Raw genomic sequence first — 18,850 nt, forward strand, 5'->3', positions numbered from 1 at the left:
AAATAAATCGGAAACCCTTACAAATTTTTGTTATCTTTAAGCGTGTGCTAATACTTTTAACACCATCTTAATTCGCAGATAAAAAAAAATAAAACCCGTATTGCCTACTGTTACGTCACAGTAATACTTGCTTTTGTATATACTTTCAAACGTGAGCGTAACGAAAACATCCGCACTACTGCAACGTATATTGTTGCTGGTAATCAGTACCAGCGCACCGAAATAAAGTAGCTGATCACAGAGGAATTGCTACTCGAATTGGCTCGAGGCATTAGCGACTTCTAAGCGCACGAGAAAAAGTTCAGTGCGTTTATAAAGCGCCGGTTGTCAGAAGTTTATTTCAGTTTGAAAATCAGTAAAGATTTATTTGGTGAAAGATTAAAATACTTGGTTTGGTTGGATTTTGAATTAAAAGTAAAAATGTAGAAAATCATTTAAGCTCTAAATCTTTTTATTGTTTTTTACAGTCAATTGTGTATTTGTGTAGACTTATAAACTTTCATAACAAACTAAAGATTTTAATTTTGTTGAAATATGTTAAGTTTTATTGTACTAAAAGTTTAATAATTTAATAATAAAATCTCTTTTAAATTCTAGATTTTGCAAAATAAAATAGAAAATGAGACAGTTATGTGCACTAGTAGCACTAGTTGTATGCTTTATACAAAGTAAGTTTGTTTTTATACTACTTTAACTTTAAATTCTTATTTTAATTTAAATATTCTTAGTTATTTCAATTTTTATACATAACTTTAGTATGTGTCATTATAACTAGATGGCACGTAAATACATTTAGGTGTTAATTAATATGATAAAATCAAAAGTAAACTAAGCTTAAAAAACAGTTACCTTAAAACTACTCAACTGTTATATCAAATTATAGTATTATTGTCTATTTTTAAGCTTTTTTTGATTATGATTACAGCCAAGTCATTTTAGACTGTACTTTTAGATTGAAATATCTTTAAAATGATAAGAATACCTAAAAACTCTAATATTTTTAAGCAAAACAATAAATACTAAAGCAGCTAAAAAGTGCCTTTACTAAAAAAGTTTTTTATACTAAATTGTTGTAATTGTATAATGTGTGGCTTTAAAAAAATAAAGATCTTAATAGATCAACAGTTAAAACTATTTAAAAGTTGTTATGAACTACTTTAAAGGATATATTTTTAGTAAATAGAGTTTTTGTAACTAGATAAAAAATCTTAATAATTTTTTGCAACAAGGAAAAATTGGTTTAAGACTTAAAAAAAATTAGTTTGCGTGCGTTTTATTTATACACAAATAAAAAATGCGGATTAAGGTAAAGGCGTGACTTAATTAATTGGAAAAAAAAAATTATAAATATAGTCGTACATTGCAGCATATTCTTGTAAGCTCTGTTAAAAAGATGAGTAGTTTACTTTAAAAATATTTCAAGTTTCTACATTGAAACAAATGTAATTTTAGTAAAATATTTAAAGTCAAACATTTCAAATAAAAGAATAGGCCAAGAAGTTGAAGTTAATCATAAAAAATGTTTTGTATTAATTTCATACCATAGTGGTTTTAATATCATATTATGTTAGTTCGAAAACCAACTAATATACATATAGTATTTTGCATTTTATATTAGAGTTTTCAGTTCAAAAATAATTTGAATTTTTTCACACCAACCGTAGCCTTACATAAAGGTTTACTAAAAGGTGCGATGTCGACCACTTTTGAAAAAAAATCAATTATGCATACTAAAATTCTGACGTAATAATGCAGTAAATTAACACTAATTAAAGTAAATTTTCACTTTATCAATCAGTAACTGTAAATAGCCCTATACAAAGTGATCTAAGTGCTTTTTAACTACTTATGGTGTATTAATGCGCAAGCTAAATAAAAATACAAAATTAAAAATTAATTTTTTTATACAATATTTATAACAAATCACCCAACAGTAACCCCGTCCCACCAGCAGAGCTGCAGCGGAGTGGCGCGCGACAAGAGGCAAGTGTGCGGAGTCGTCGGAGGAGAGGACAGCAGGAGTGCTTGTTTGAAGGTGAGGGGGTGCTGCTACGACTCGAGCTCCAGCCCCAAGTGCTACATAAACACCAGTTAGTTTGTATTAGCAAATAATAAAAAAATAACTTACAAATAGTTGCGACGACTTAAATTCAAGCATCAAGTGTCACATCAACACGAGCTAGTTTGTTAAAATAAATAATAGAAAATTAATAAAAACTAATTAATACGATTGAAGTTGAAGCCCCAATTATTACATCAATACAAGTGAGTTTGAGATGACAATTAAAAAGAATTATTTCCAAGCAAGTTGCAAGAAACCGTTTTTACCATAAAAATATTGTATTAAACAAGTTTATTTTTTCAGACGCCAAGTTTGACGGGTTCTCGCTGACGCAAGCCAAACGGAAACTGGGAACTCCCCCAAACAAAAACATCGACATGAAACCGCTGCAGAGTGTGGCGAGGAACCTAAACGTTTCTTTGGTGAGTTTCTTGTATTAGGTAACATTAGAAACAACTAATAAAAACTTTTTCTCAACGTTTCATTGGTTCGGTTTTTTAATAGCTACTGCTATTTTTTGAGTTTTTGTTTTATACAAACTGTATGAATAAAACAAAGTTCAGTTTGTTTTCGCTGTATAAGGTGTAGATAGTGATGATAAAAAAAACTAAATAACTATAAGTTTGTACTCGAATAAACTGCTCTTTTTAAGTGACGCTATAAATAAAACTATTTTTATTAAATTTATGTCGATTCAGCTGCATAGCTATGGCTAGTAAAAGAGACAAAAAGTTATTAGTCTGAAAACATTTTTACTTTTACTGCGTAGCTATGGCAAGTAGTATATATGAAAAAAAAAACTATTAGAGTGTAAATGTTTTGTACTTTTTGCTTCTGTGATATACTATAATCTTAAATTATGAATCTTAATTGGTGTTATATGTAGTAGATTTTCTTAAATTTATTTATCTTGCAGTCGGACAAGAAAGATTTCCAGGGCAGACTTGGCATGTTCAGCACTGTAAACACTTTCACAACCCTCGCTTTCGGCTTTCCTAAATGTCCACTCAACGTGCCACTGTGTCAGAGGTTTGAGACAAAATATTTTTTATTAAAATAATAATTACTTGTAAACAGTATATTGTGCTTTTTAAACAGTTTGAAAAACTCTAAATAAGTAAAGTATGTTAGTTGTTATTTCAAGTAGTGTTATCACGTTTTAAAGATCTTTTGGATATCTGTTTAAAGACTTTTGAAATAATTTAAAACAATTTTACAGATAAATGAGTAAAACCTGTTAAAGTTTTGTATTTGTTGTAATTATTTTTTTGTACACTGTATAAACTATTTTATACAAATAAAAGAGATCTGCTAAAAATAAACTTCAAAACTTCAACATTTGTTTATAAATAGCAATCCCCATTAACAGGTTGCTATGCCAACCGTTCAACCCCAACGCTGAGAAGAACGCTAACGAGTGCTACAAGGACCCCAGATGCTGCTTCGATGCCGACCTATTCGTCAACAAGCAGATATTCGGGGACAATTACCTTGGCAACGCCCCTGTTTGCTTCCTAGGACCAACATCTTTGAGATTCATGTGAGTTAGTTGTATGTTAGGGGATTTTAGCTGGTACTTACTTTGGAAACACCCAGTTGGCTTTTTTGGATGAGAATCAATGGTGTTAATTCAAATAAACTAGTGTTTGAGGTTAGGGGTTTTTCTGAAACCAATGGCACTTAAGTTATTTGGAACAATAGAAATATTTTTATGAGTTATGTAAAGATGAACTAAATGTGAGACAGAAATTTTAGCTAGTTGTAAAGTAAATATAATCACCGGTTGTGCTGCCAAACTTTTGTGGTTAAATTTATGCTAAGTACGCCTTACTGTTGTCACAGTGTGTTGCTAAACTTTGGAAAAAAAAGTGTTAACGTCTGTTTTAGACAATCTTCGTTATCTAAAATTGACCCAAAATGGTGTTCAACTAGGAAAAGGTTAAAAGATAACCAGTTAAGTTTGTAACTGTATTTGTATAAATGGAACTAGTTATGTACAAACGATCATCAGGTTAACAGGTCATTAATCAAATAATCATTAGTTTTTAAACTATTTCAGTTTACGTTATGCATAAACAAAAACAGGGAGCTTGCAAGGAACATCCGGCCGTGGTCTCCGTTCTACCTGGAACCGATCGTTGAGGTGTTTGGAAAGTATCTGGATCTGAACATAGACTTCCAGAAGGCCCGCCAGTGCCTGGGCGCCACCATTTTCGGAACCTCGAAATATTTCCAAACACCAAAGTGCGGCTGGCATGGTTTGTTGATGTTCTGTGCATATATTTTTGGACTATTATTTTTCAAACTTATTTTGTTGTAAGTATGTAATCTTAAAATAAAACAACTCAATTTTTATATTTTTTAAACTCTAGAAGCTTATAGTTTTAGAGTTCTTGGAATTTCAATTAGAATACTCGAAGTAAGTATATGATTAATAAAATTAAAATTTTATTTTTGTTTATAAAGTTTGTTAAATTTTCTAATAATTGTAAAGTAATACATAAAAGTGAACATGATAGGTACAAAGCAAGTTGTTTAAACACATTAATAAGAAAAAAAAAAAAGTACAAAGTAGTTAAGCCATCTATAATAGTATTACTTTTCAAAATTTCATCCTAACTATTCCAAACTTTAGGAATCTCGAAGATCGAGTGCAACTTGAAGGGGTGCTGCTTCAACGACAAGAACGGACAGTGCGTGTACCCTAGGTACCTGTTCAAGGAGCTTCAGTCATTCGGTATCCAGCAACAGATTACCCAGGATGACAGGGTCCAGTTTCCCGAGCTGTTTCAGTCAACCACAATGTCCACCACTTGCTCCGATGTTAGTTGCTATTCATTTTTATTGAGTTTTAATTTGGTAATTAGTCTTAACTTTCTATTTAGTTGTTTTTAGGTAAAACGGTTGTATGCTATGTGTTCTGATCTTAATTTCTTTTGTTATAAAATTTATATTGCTAATTTTTTATCATGCTGAATGTTTAGACATTCAAACATGGTTTTTATGTACTATTTATTCCAGTTCAAGTTACATCGCATGAAGATTATTAAAATGATCATTAAAGTAATTAAATTTATTTAACAACGCTTTTTGCTGCTTACTCAGCCAATGTTTAAACTTTATGGCGTGAGTTAATATTAAGGTTACAAAGTTTGCTACATAAAAAATCTGAAAAAAGTGATTAAGGAAGTGTTCCTGAGTTTCTAAACTTTTGCTACTTTACTGTGCACATTTAAAAATAGTGCTAAAATAGTTTTTTAATGTTTTATGTACAACTTAAAATTTTCAATAAAAAAAAGTAAGTACCCATAAGCATGTCACGTACAACAAGTTCAAAAAATTTGTAATTTCGAAAACAATTTTTTTACACAGGTGCTCAGATTAATTACCATCTGATTGATCTTTGCACTATTTACAAAAATGCTATAAAAGTATGTAAAATATTGAACAAACAATTTGTATACAAATATTTACGGAAGTGACTCATAAAGTTTTAATATCATATAATACATACCATACATGTGTTTAATTCAGCTTTATGTACCGGTTTAACACATTTTAAAAGAATTGTGTAAACAAAATTTTACAATTTTGTTTTATTTTGTTTAAAGTAAATTATTAAGACGATTAGAAACTCTATGTATTAAAAACCATTTAATAAATATTTTAAAACGAAATTTTTATATTGATTTCGTTAATAAAATCTAATTTTCAAGCTCTAAAACAGGTACATAAAGCGTTTGAAATGTTTGTTTTCTAACAAATTAAGTATATGTTTCCTAAAATTGCTTTTAAAAAGTTTTATTTTTCTTCTGCATGAAAACTTAAACTTAAAATCAGATTGTAAAACTAACCATACTAGCAGCTAATGGTTTATATATGATAATATCTATTGTTTTAATAAATTCTAAAAAACATGTTTATTTGTCCAAACAAATCAGAAGCTTAATACTATTATTTTTTAAACCATAAAGTTCTTTAAAGTTCTTAAAAAATTACGCCAAGCGAAACAACTTTTATTTCTTATTTCTAATTCTTAAAATCTTTATTTCCTTATTTTTAATCCTTATTTTTTGTGTTTGCTTAAAAACCAGAAGTTTATTATTTTTTCAACCATAAAGTTATTAAAATCTTTTTTTACGATTTTTCTTCACAGCCGAACGCCAAGCGAAACAACTTCCATTTCTTATTTCTAATTTTTAAAATCTTTCTTCTTCACAGCCGAACGCCAACACTTCCCCTCTCGAGGTGTTCCAGAGGCTCCCCTGCTCCTCGGACACTTCCTCCTCCTCCTCCTCTTCGCTGGTCACCCTCCTCTACTCCTGCCCCGCCTCCTGCTGCAAGAACTACTACGCCTTCCTCGACATCGGCACGAGCTCCTCCTCCACCTCTTCCAAGTGAGTTTGTGACGTCACAATGTACGCTTGTATGTGTTGTTCGTTGTAATAAAATTCTGCTGGCTTACCTAAAGCTTTATAACAGCGTTAAAGTTTAGTTGTTGTTAGTTTTGTAAAGCTTTACTTTTGTGCATAGCCTGTTATTTATTCGTTAATTTAACTTTTAAAATAAATTATTTAACTATTTTTAGCGTCATAATGCACACTTGTTTGTGTTGTTCGTTGTAATAAAATTCTGCTGTTATACCTAAAGCTTTTTTAAGTTTCTTAGTTTTGTTGCAACAGTGTAAAACTTTATTTTTGTGCATAGCTTGTTATTTACCAACTTCGTTAATTTAACTTTTAAAATAAAATATTTACATATTTTAACCGTCTTGGTGTTTTCTTATCAGTATTACTGTGTTCAGTTATTTTTTAGTGAACCTGGAGTAATAACGTTAATTTAAGGTTTTTCATAATATTTTTATTCTTCCAGGTTAGCACTTTTGACTGGAGGCAACTCTCAATTCAATATCGCATCTGCACTTTCTGGTAACAGGTATAAATTGTTTGATGTTTAACAATAAAAATTTCTTATCCGATATCTACTAAAACTGTAGTGTGGTAACTGTTTAAAAACGTGTTTTTATTTTTGTAAAAAGAATATAGTTGTACTTTTACTTAAAAAAAATGTAGCTTTGCAATTCTTTTTTTAACTCAAACTACATGAAATAAAATTATAATAGAAGAGCATGCTTATTATTTGGACTTAAATTTTAAAAAGCTTGTTAGTTTTGTTGAGTAATTTTTGACAATACTTTCATCGCTACGATGACAACTATGGCTTTAAAAACTCAAAATAGTTTTTATTTCGCAGGAGCTTTATTTCATTTTTACTTTTTTGAATTTTTATTTATATATTTTTACAGGAACCCCTAAACAGCACAGTTCCTTTTAAACGCATACTGCTACTTCATTTATTTCATACAAAAAAAAATTTCACAGGAACTTTTATAACTAGTTATTTTTTATTCTCACAGGAACCCCTTAAAAGCACAGTTCTTCTCAAACGCATACTGCTTCTTCTTTTATTTCGTACAAAAATATTGTGTTTTCACCGGAACTTTTACACTTAGTACACTTTTATTTTCACAGGAACCCACTGACAGCACAGTTCTTCTTGAACGCATACTGCCCGTATCTATACTTCCAGCTCAACGGACTCCCCGATCTTTCGGAATCGGTGAAGGGATGCTGCAAGCAGTCGTCTTGTTACCACAAATCTCTCGTTAGTGTTTGAATAGTAGTGTTTGTTACGATTCTTTTACTTAATAGTTATTAAAATCGTTTTAGCTTTTAGTAGACTTCAGTTAAAGTTGAGTTTGTTTTATTACCTTCTTTTGCCAGTCTAAAAATTTGCATGCAACACCGAGTGAGTTGCCAAGTTATAAAAAAATTATTAAGGTAACAATGTATTGCCTTTATTCTAGATTCTAGAATTTAAAATAAAGGCAATACATTGTTACCTTAATAATTTTTTCTATGGATATATATTTTTTAACTTGGCAATTCACTAGGCAATCTTGGCAACTTGGCAAACTAGAATCTAGATAAAACTATCATACCAATCAGAGGGCCAACAATAATATTTACGATAACTTAAATGTATAAAAGTATAAAATTACTCTTTATTTCAGGGTCAACAGCAACAAATGGCAATGTGGGGACAGTGGGGCCAATGGTCCCAGTGTACAGGTAATTATTGTGACTATTTATACATAAATGTATATATATATATATACAGAATTGTTTTAAGTAATGTCTTGTTTTTCTAATATAACTATCTCTTACGTACGTTCACAAATCAAAATATGGAAAAAAATATTTTGTATATTTGTAACTATGGTAACTAGTAATGTATATTATCTGTTCAAAGTTGTATTTAGTAACTCTAACATTATCGGTTTTTATGTATGTACACAAACAAACACTAAAATAAAAATGTTTTCTGTATGAGTAAAAAGGCAACTGTATAAAAAATAGTTATGTAGTGCAAACAACAAGTTGACAAACTATAACTTCACATAAACAATGAGTGATGTTGTAATAAGAATTTTTACAAAACTTACAAAATGATAATTTAATAAACAACCCACAAAAAACAGGAGGATGTAACCAGCCTGGGCAGCAGCTGCGCACCAGGGCTTGCATGATAATGGGGCAGGTCACGCAGGGCTCGTTCTGCACTGGGGGCAGCCAGGCGGGCACGGACAGGAGAAACTGCGTGGGACAGTGCGTGGGTCCCATATTCAACTGGGGGCTGTGGTCGGCGTACGGTAACTGCATCGGTGAGTAACAAAATGGATTTTAAACAACTGATAATAATTTTTGGAATTTAGTTTTGAATAAAACATTTAGCTAGGGCCATTGGTCAGCTTATTGCAGCTGTTTTAGTAAACAAAACAAAACACTTATTTAATTATACTAGTTAATACAAGCTTAAGTGGGTTTCCTGGTCAACGAATAGTAACCGTATAGGTGAGTATCGACTACTTAAGAGTACAGATAAATCATATTAAACAATTTAAAAGAGTACTTCATTGAAATTTTTAAAATCTAAATAAATACAAGAAAATGTATAAAATTTAGTGTCTGCCAAAAAGTTAAAATCCATAAAAGTCTGTTCGGAAAAGTACTTCTATCTAGAAGTGATAATTTTTATTTTTACTAATTATAACGCGGCCTTGTTTAATCAATTACAATACCTTAAGTTATTCCAAGCTACTTTAAATAAAAATAAATAAACATTTTTGCAGGCCAATGCAGCATGGAAGGATACCAGCTGAGGTCCCGAGTCTGCCAGAGTCCCGACGGAGCCCGCGGCGACAGTTGCCCCGGCAACCAGGAGCAGAGGCTGACCTGCACCTTGGCCCCGTGCCCCTGCAGCTGGACGGCGTGGTCGGCGAGTGGCAGCTGCTCGAGGACTTGCAGGCCCCAGGGCACCCAGTTTTACGGGAGGCAGACCTACACCAGGGACTGCAGAAGGTAGGAAAATATCAAGGACATAAATACTTTGCTGCATTTTTAATTAAGTTAAGATATATGAATTTATTCTTTTAAGAATTTCTCTTATTTAAATAGAATTGTATTTGAATAAGATTTATTTCTTATTTAAATAGAATTCTATTTGAATAAGATTTATTTAAGCACTGACGAGGTCTTTGACTGAAATTTATTTTGAAAAGTAAATTCTTGAAAGATTAAATTCATTACTTCTTCTCTAGCAGTTGAGATCTCTTTATTTGTTTTCTTAAAACCAAAACGTATAACAAGTTAAGATATATGTCAAAATACTAATAAAGTATTCTTGAAAGAGGTAAGTTTTACTGCCTTTATACACAAAAACCTAAATTTTATACTTTTCAACAAATGTTAAAACAGTTTTAGTTTTTTTACAATCTGCTTTTATTGTGAAAACCAACTTTAAAATCCGAGGTTTACAAAAAATAACTGATAAACTAAAACATCTAACAGAGAAGGCACCAACGCCCCATGCAATTCAAACTCATGTCCGGGCTCGGCATCCAAACAGGAAATTTGCGCCTCAAACGTGTGTCCAAGCTACCAGATAGGTTGGTGGACACTAACGCCCTTAAACATAAAAATATCTGTAGTTTAAATTTAATAAACAGTTTTACGTATATAAAACACTGAAAGATAGTTCAAATGAGGACACTAATGTCCCTACTTGAAATTCCGTGTATCTTCAATTTATAGTTTTATTTTCACGGCTGTCTTTACACCTTTAACTTAAAAAAAATAAAAGTTGACACTTTCTAAAAAACCCGCACATTTTGGTAGAATAGAACTTAAAGCGAAAACTAAGTTTTCTTATCAAGTAAGTTATCTTGACATATGTTAAGTAATAATTTTTATACAATTTAAGTATACTCAAACAATCTTGATCAATTTTCAAATTAAACGGTTAAAACTCTCTGTCAAGCCACAAAACACCAACTAAAGCTTCATTTATAGTTAATATTACTTTACTTGAAATATTAAATTAATAATGGATTAACAAAATAATAAAAAAATAGTAATTTACTTTACTTTCCAGGAGCGTGGACTCCGTGGGGACGGTGCAACCAGAACTGCCAGCAGGAGAGGATGCAGATGTGCACTTTGAACGGGAGGACGGCCGCAAGGAACACTTGCCAGGGACAGCGGCAGACCAAGAAGTGCCAGACAGGACTTTGCAGGCCGCTGAGGTCTTGGGTGAGTTGACATACTTTTTATAAAGTGTAAATTATAGAAAAAAAATCGGATTTATTGAGACCAGACTGTACAGACCGCTGAGGTTTTGGGTGAATTGAAGGATGATACATGCTATGTGTAACTATTTTAAAACTAGAGACCAGCACTGTCAATTAATTATACATTGTCGATAGAATAGCGACAGTAATTTTTAGACTCTGTTCAAAACGCGTACTTATCTGGTAGATTGCTGTACGTACATTTCTTTTTTTTTTTAATTTTTATTGATAAACGAGGTACTCGTGTGTCGAGGGTCATGCTCTCGTGTAAACCAGAACTTACCACAGCTTACTGCTCCCTAAAGTTTGTACAAAGATAGTGCAAAGTGTTCTATAAGTTTTAAAACGTGAAACTGTATAAAAATATGCGAAATAGAATGGATGAACATGTGTTTTATAATACCAAATGTTTAGTCTTGTTACCTGCTACTAAATAGTAATATTTCTACTTTAAATGGTTAAAAGTCTGCATAAAAGATTTCAAAAATACGACACGCTTATTTTAAACACTAAATGTTTAATTAATTTTTACCGAGCGTTTTTTTCCTGAAAGTGAACCAACATTCACTAAAACTTCTTCTTCACAGGTGAGCTGGTCCAACTGGGGCTCGTGGTCCGACTGCGTGCACACGGGCCTGTCCAGCAAGACCAGGTTCCGCATATGCCTGTACCTGGGCAGGAGCGATTCGGAGATTGGCGACGACATCTGCGAGTACGTGCACCAGAACACGAAAGCGGTTGAGAGCGCAGGGTGCTCGGGCGGCAGTGGGGGCAGCTTCAACTGTTAGTATTTGTTTGTTTTGATGCGTTTTTATTTAAGTTTTAGTTTTTATTTAATTTGATGTATTTTAAGGGAAATAATTTAATATAAATTTGAGTTCATTTGTTTAATAGTTAATAATCCTAATTCATTTAGTTAGTAATCCAACTTGTGCAAACAATTGTAATATAGATAGATTTAAAATTATTAAAATTTTTAGTAGTGTTTTCGATTGGATTAATTTAGAAGCCATTGGTTTTTTAATAAGGAAGCCTGTTTTATGTAAGCAAAAATATTTTGACCATACTGTTTTTTTATTTTCGTAACATTTTATAAGGATTGTTTCCATTTTATTTATGTTTAGTTTTACTGTAGATCAATTATAACGTAAATGGACTTATTTGATTTTAACTGTTACTAATTGCTTTTTTCTTTTTTTAATCTCTTGATTACTTTATGATTACTTGATTACTTGGTTACTTTATAAGTTTGTAAAATCTTATTATTTGTTAGCATTGTACTCTACTGAAGAGAATTGCTCGAAATATATTTAGTCTTTCTAAAATTGTGTGTCTTGTGTAACTTATTGTATACTTAAATATACTAAATATTTTTTTATTTATTTTAATGCTTCTATTGTTAGTTTTTATCTATGTTTTTATCTTTTTTATGTAATGTTTAGACACTAGTTTATATTGTTTTTAACGTATTTTTAAGGATTAATTCAATTTAGTTGTTTGTCCATATATCTTTTAAAGTTTCTGCTTAACAACTTTAACTAGTTACTATATTTAATTTATATCTAATTTACACCATATTTAATTACTATATTTTATCACATTTCGATACACAATAAGTTTCATTATATTCAGTTAAGTAATTTTTTTAATGGTCTTATGCTTGCTAACGTCTTTACTTCCCGCTTACTTTTTTACTTATTTATTTAGTTAACAATTTTTAAGTAATTAATATAATTGATTTGTTAATTTTTATCTTATTATGATACGGAAGAAGTTCTGTTATATTCTTTATGTAACTTGATTGAAGTTTTGCAAAAAAGTTGTTAAATGATGACGTCGTTACATACCGCTCACTTTTCTATTGTATAAAACATATCAAAAAAATATACTGTTTCAAAAACAAAATTTACACCACAAGACAAAAAAACAATAAATAAAACAATTTACAGACGCGTACAATTGGTCGTCTTGGGGCAGCTGGTCTCAGTGCGACGCCCCGTTGTGCCAGCAGGGTAGAAGGACTAGGACCAAGCGGTGTCTGAACAGAAACAATGGGGCAACTGTGAGTTGAAATAACACTTGTATTTTTTTTTGTAAAAAAGTTTAAATTTTACTTTTAGTGAGCTTAAATGTATTTTTTTTACAGTTTAAAAAAATAATGTATTAAAACTGGTTTTTTATTAATTAGTTACTTTTAAAACCTTTGATCTTAAAATTTTGAAATGAATAAAACCGCAGTACTTATAAAAAAGCTTGTTAAATACAAAACATTTTGGAACTGATTATGTTACCTCTAAACTAGTTACGAGGTTAAGCAAATTTATTTTTTTCATTCAAATAAACAATTTATCAATTTTCAGGTTTCCACAAACAACTGCCCAGGAACTGCGTTCGAGCAAGAAACATGCAATGGAGATTGCAATGTCAACATATTTGCAGATCTTTTCGGATAAACTGTATAGAAAATAGTAAATATAGTAATAACTGGTTTCAACATAAAAAAAAACTTCTCGCTGTAAGAGCTATAAATGTCTTAATCAATTTATTTTTACTTTTATCATATAATACAAGTTTTTAATTTTAATGTTTGGAACTCACAAGTATTTTTTTTAGCCTTATTACGTTCCTATTGCACTTACGTACTTTTGTACAACTTACTTGCGCTACCTACCGGTAAAGTTTAGAATTTATGGTAATGCTTTTAAATGTTAAGCCAAATGGTTTTAGTAAATGTATTAGCACTTAAAGTATCTAGTTTCTGTTTATTTATGCGAACTTGCTTGCACTGCTGTAATTTGTTTTGAAGTTATTCAATAAACAGCTGTGAATTTATTTAGATTTGTTTTATTCGTACTTTTGTAAATATACTTGGCAAATTTTACAATGAAATTCATTAGTGGACGACTTGACGACCGAGAAGTCTTTTCGAATACCCAGGATTCTAAATCAATATTATTTGAGATTTTTCATTTTTTTCAGTAAACTTACTATTATGACATCATTTTAAAGTGACCACGAGTATTTAAAATTTATTAAACCTTTTTACTCCTTAAAAATGCATCAAGCTTTGTAAATGCAAACACGACTATTTTTTTCATCAATATCAATCAATATATTTTTATACCTGTACGTAGAGTTTTAAAACATTTAAACACAACATCAAAACTTTCAAACTAAAAATACTAATACCTTTAGGAAAATGTTTTGCTTCAAGAATAAACAATGCAACCACATTCAAAAGTAAACTGAGCTAAATATAAAATCTGTTTCAACTATATTATTCAGCCATGTTATTGCTATCAACATTTTAGGCTAGGTATAAAATTGTTTTACACAAAGTTTAAAAGTTAGCTTAGGTCTGATTATGAAGTCTTAAAGTAAAGGTTTTTATAAACGCACGACATTCTCCTAGTTGGCGGCGATTTTGGCAATCAGTAGTATAAGGACGAAAAATTAAATAGGCAATTAGTCTAGTAAAGGAGCGATTGTTTTTAAAAATTCTACCAAATTGACGATTATGAAAATCTGTTTTAGAAAACCTGATTTAAATAAATCAGTTGTTTGATAATTAAAAGACAAAATTTGTTTTAATACCAGGTTGCAAACTAAAACTTATTATTAAGAAAAAAAAAAGTTTTATTCATCTTTTTAAGCTTGTTTAAAGTTTATTCTATGAAAAATATTTGCTTTGAAAACGAACTGAAAAAAAAGTAGTTTATCTAAAAAAAGTGTTCTTTAAATTACTTTACTATATTCAAAGAAACTGTGTAACCAAATAGAATTAATTTGATAAAACCATCTTAGTTCGCGTGTGAGATTAAATATTTCAATTCATGCAATCATTGCCCATGAATAGAACCAAACGTAAATAGATATTCTTGCGGTTTCTAAAACAAGTTTGGTACAAAAACAGCGGTTTTGACATCAGAATAGCATCAACTAAGTGCTTGTATAAGGCTGATTTATTTATAATCTGGAGGCACATTCTTGTAAGATTGATGTTTTGTCAGAATATAAACTTGGATGGTTTTTTATAGGCTAAGTTTTAAGTGAAATAAATAAACGATTTACACATTACAAAAGAATGCCAAAAAAATTAGTTATACTTTTGCATATTAGATATAAAAAAAAACATTTTAATTAAACAAAAGCTATTATATCTTTAAAAAAGGTTTTCAAATTGCCTTAGTTTTGTTGAAAAGGACTGATAACTATTTAAATGCTTAAACTTTAAAACCCTTGCTATTTAAAAGTTAATTTCTTATGAATAAAACGCAAATTCTGCAATAAATACCTATTAACAGTGCAAAACACACTTGAAAACAAGTGTGATTAGTTTCTCAAGTACCTTGTGTTTACATAAGCTAAACTGTGCACTTCTTTCTTAACTGTTTATAAGTGCTAATCAGTTGCTGAGTGAAAATTATAAGAACTATTTGTTAAAAACATTATGAACTTTTAATTAATTATTTTACACTGCACATTCTCATAAAAAATATTTATTAAAAGTTTAACCCGTTTTAATATATCTAAGTCTACTGTGAAGCTATTTCCTTAATACTAATTACTTTTCTTTAAATGTTACTTGAGGTATTCAGTTTTCAAACCAAGCAATTATGAACTAGGCCAAAGGAAAAATGAGTTTATTTCTCAACAAAGACAAATCGACACGAAAAAGAAGTAAGTGGAATAAGCAACACAATAATCCCATATAAGATGAATCTACTTGAATTGTCTTAAAATTCTCACGTTATAAATATTTCGGCACTTCAAATGCACTCTTGAGCGCATCCTTGAAAAATTTTAATTTTACATAATGCTCAAAAATGCAACTAAAGTTTAAAAGAGAAAAGCATGTTCGATGATTATAAGCGAGATAAAACAGATTTGTTCTTAATGATAGTGTAAAGTAGTAATGTATTAAAAGCACAAGCTTTCAAAAAGGATGTGATTAAGATATACGCAAGTACCGTATGATAGAAAGTTTGAAATAATCTTTGTTTTAGTAAAGTAAAATGGTAAACAGTTGTGACGTCATAATAAAATCATAGTTCGATTACGTCACAGAGACACCATCCAGGCTTCTTCTGTGTTTAACTCAAAATGTTTCATAACTCCATTTGATTGTGGCTCTGTTAGTTAAGTAAAAAATATCTTACTAACAGAAAAATTAAAGTAAAATTTAGTTCACACTAGATATACTTAAAAAAAATGTTTTAAATTAGAGTTGGTGTTTGTTGTTATTACGTGTGCCGAATAAATAATGCAGCAATTTGTTTTTATAATAACAACGACCATTATGAATGTAAAACACGTAAGTTGTTTATAATGCTAACTGCAACAGAGTAGTTCAACTACGTTAAAGCTACTACAGAGTGGTTGGAAGCCCAGGGAGAAAAAAAAAGTTACTTTGATAAAACTTTTGATAATACAATAACTATTATTCATTTATGTAACAAAACTGAAAAATTGCAATTTTAAAAACTAATGATCACTGATTTTTAACTAATGTTAACAAAAGGTTCAATAATGTTAAAAATTCAGTAACATTAGTAACAATATGTTTTATCGAAAATTAAACAAAACTAACTTTTGTTTCTTTTCACTTCCACATGACCACCTGCGTTGCCATTGGCAACCGGCTTCTTCCTGGCAACCTTGCTCCTGTCGAATCCCACTGCCCTCGCCACCTTCTCCATCTGCTCCTCCCTCCGGGTATTCCCCTCTTCCCTCTTTCTCGTCTTCACCTCCGCTTCGTACTTCTTCTCCGTCAGCGGGCGCATCATCACCCGCTGGAACCTGGCCTTCAAATCCTCCTCCTCCGACGACTCGGTGCTCTCTTTCCTAACAGGGGATTTTTCTTCTGGTTTAGGGGGTTTACCGTACAGGTGGTCGGTCGCAGCGAGCTGGTCCACGATGCTCTGGCGCCCCGGCGCGGAGTTGGTGGAGTCGCGGTGGGTTTTCGGTTCGACTGGGATTTCCGGGATTTCGGGCGTTATCATTGGAGTTTTAGGCGATTCGGAGATTCTGATTGGCTGTTTGGGATTTTTCGCGCCGTTTTTAATCAGAAGGGTTTTTGGGGGAGCGGTTTTAGTTTTAGTCTTCTCATATTTTTTGCCCTGCTCTTCGGATTTTTGCCTCTCGATGCTCTGCTTGGTCACGAGCTCGTCCGTGTAATATTGGATGACCGGGGTCGGTGTGTTGCGCGCCCTAGCGGATGTTTTATCCTGCGCCGCTTGCTTCTTCAGAGCAGGTTTCTTCCCGTTTTGTCTCGACTTCAAGGATCCTTGAGACTTGGCCTTGACGGATTTAGGGTTCTTTCTTACTTGGCTTACCTTAATTGCTGACTTTGACACCAGCTTGGGTTGTGCAATCTCTTCCTCTGAAGAGCTTGATGAAGAAGAATAGGACCTCGTGAACCTCCCGCTCAAAACCGCTTCTTCTATCAGGTTGTCTGCGGAATTGCTCCTTGAGGGCCTTGACGCCGGTCTCGTACCCAAGATTCTTGCCGCTCTCTCCTCAAGAGTCTCGTTTTTTGGAGGAGGTGGTTTCTGAGACGGGAATTTTCTGTTGAAGAGAGGCGAGTCTCCGACCACCGAGCTGTCTGAGTCCGATTCAATTTGTTTCTGTTGCATTTGCGAGTTTGCGTTTGTTGGCTTCAGTCGAACGTTCTGGAAACTGTTGCTGCCTTGGGGTGAGACTCCGTTCAAATTCGTTCTGTTGTTAGTTGACCTCAGTACCACCTTTGGGAACCCGTTTTGTGGACCTTGCGCACTGAAGTTTGAGCTTCTTAGAGACACGTTTTGTGGTTTGTTTTTGTAAATACTTCCCGCCACGCTTGTGGGTCTCAACCTAACCTGTTGAAATCCATTTTGCTGGTTGTTTTGTTGAAATCCATTTTGCAAAAAGCCATTTTGTTGATTGTTTTGTTGCATAGGGGCCAAGCTTAAATCGTTGTTCCACGACGAAAAGTCCAGTGACTTTGGTCTCGGCTTCCGTGGTCTCTGGTTCATGGGGACGACTCTTTTGAAAACAGGTGAATCCCCGACTACGCTACCTTCCGATTCCTGCTCGTTGTCAGGGACTACCTGGGTGTTCAAGTCGTTGCCAGGGAAGTTTTGTGTGTTCAGGGTCAAAGTTGAAGAACTGTACTGTTGATTTAAATTGTGAGGTTTGGTGTTGAAATTATTTACAAATTCGGGTTGATGTATGTTGTTTCTTCGAGATATGGTGTTAAATTGGTTGTTATGATTTTGAATTTCTGGTTGACTAAAACTGTTATAGTTGTTATGGTTACCAAGCTCAACGGGTTCTTCTTTCGCCGGGGGCCACTGGGGAAGCTGTTTTCTTGCAGCGGCCGGGTTCCTCTCCTTGAAAACGTTCCCGCCGCTCGAGCTTCCGTTCCTCTGCCTCACTTGGCTCCTTTCGTCCACCCTCCAGTTTGAGCTGCTCAAGCTCGTCTTCCTCAGCTTGACGTTGAACGGACCTTCGCTTGTCGGTGACGTTCCAGTCGGTTTCAAAACTGCGCGAAAATTCGGCTGCGAGCTCGAAGACTGGTTTTCTGTTGCGGGAGTTTTATTTTCAGGAAAGGGGGTTTCTCGGTCCCCGTTCAAGATCCCGTTGACCCTGTGAAGCAAGTTCTCCGACTCCATTTTCTCCCTCTCCTGCTTCTCCTTCGCCCTCCTGATTTCCTCCAGCTCCTCCAGCTGCCTCCTCCTGATTTCTTCCTCCTCCCTCGCCATTTGCTCCTCTTCCCGTCTCATCTCTTCTTCCCTCTCCCTCAGGTCTCGCTCCTGCTCCTCTCTCAGCATCTCGAGCTCCTCCTCTCTCTTGCGGCGTTCCTCCTCCCCCTTCTGCCGTTTGAGCTCCTGCAAGATAGTCAGAGAATTGATAATCTTCCTCTGGTGAGACTATTGATTATAACTAGTTGTATTGTAGGAGCATTATAAAATTTTATTAATTTGTCAAAATTGCTAGACTAGTTTTAATACTAAAACAGCCGATAAACTTTAAAAGTAAATTTAAACGCAAACAAAAAGTACAGTTAATAAACTTTTAAAACGTTTTTTATGATCCAGTTTGAGTTTGAATCACACAGT

General features: G+C 32.6%; 2 protein-coding genes across 2 annotated transcripts in view; one reads left to right on the forward strand and one right to left on the reverse strand.

Moving 5' to 3' along the window:
* The first annotated feature begins 595 nt into the window (after positions 1 to 595).
* On the forward strand, positions 596 to 13,583 carry LOC145833914 (uncharacterized). Its single transcript, XM_082941179.1, has 18 exons — positions 596 to 668; positions 1,935 to 2,090; positions 2,366 to 2,484; positions 2,979 to 3,091; positions 3,432 to 3,602; positions 4,148 to 4,320; positions 4,698 to 4,885; positions 6,284 to 6,459; positions 6,935 to 6,997; positions 7,594 to 7,726; positions 8,136 to 8,193; positions 8,604 to 8,786; positions 9,255 to 9,483; positions 9,973 to 10,070; positions 10,556 to 10,713; positions 11,339 to 11,534; positions 12,701 to 12,813; positions 13,112 to 13,583. Exons 1-18 carry the CDS (start codon positions 620 to 622, stop codon positions 13,202 to 13,204), a joined length of 2,469 nt encoding a protein of 822 aa, XP_082797305.1. The 5' UTR covers positions 596 to 619; the 3' UTR covers positions 13,205 to 13,583.
* Positions 13,584 to 15,378: 1,795 nt separating this feature from the next.
* Positions 15,379 to 18,850, reverse strand: part of LOC145833728 (uncharacterized) — a 31,101-nt gene continuing 27,629 nt past the window's right edge. Inside the window, exons 12-13 of the mRNA XM_082940883.1 lie at positions 16,342 to 18,619; positions 15,379 to 15,883 (exon numbers count right to left, since the gene is read on the reverse strand). Of these exons, the coding sequence (XP_082797009.1) occupies positions 15,813 to 15,883; positions 16,342 to 18,619 (2,349 nt within the window). The 3' untranslated portion in view covers positions 15,379 to 15,812. The remainder of the gene's footprint in view (positions 15,884 to 16,341; positions 18,620 to 18,850) is intronic.

The sequence above is a fragment of the Thalia democratica genome, chromosome 4, assembly GCF_965202585.1.
Source record: "Thalia democratica chromosome 4, ktThaDemo2.hap1.1, whole genome shotgun sequence".
NCBI classification, from domain to species: Eukaryota; Metazoa; Chordata; class Thaliacea; order Salpida; family Salpidae; genus Thalia; species Thalia democratica.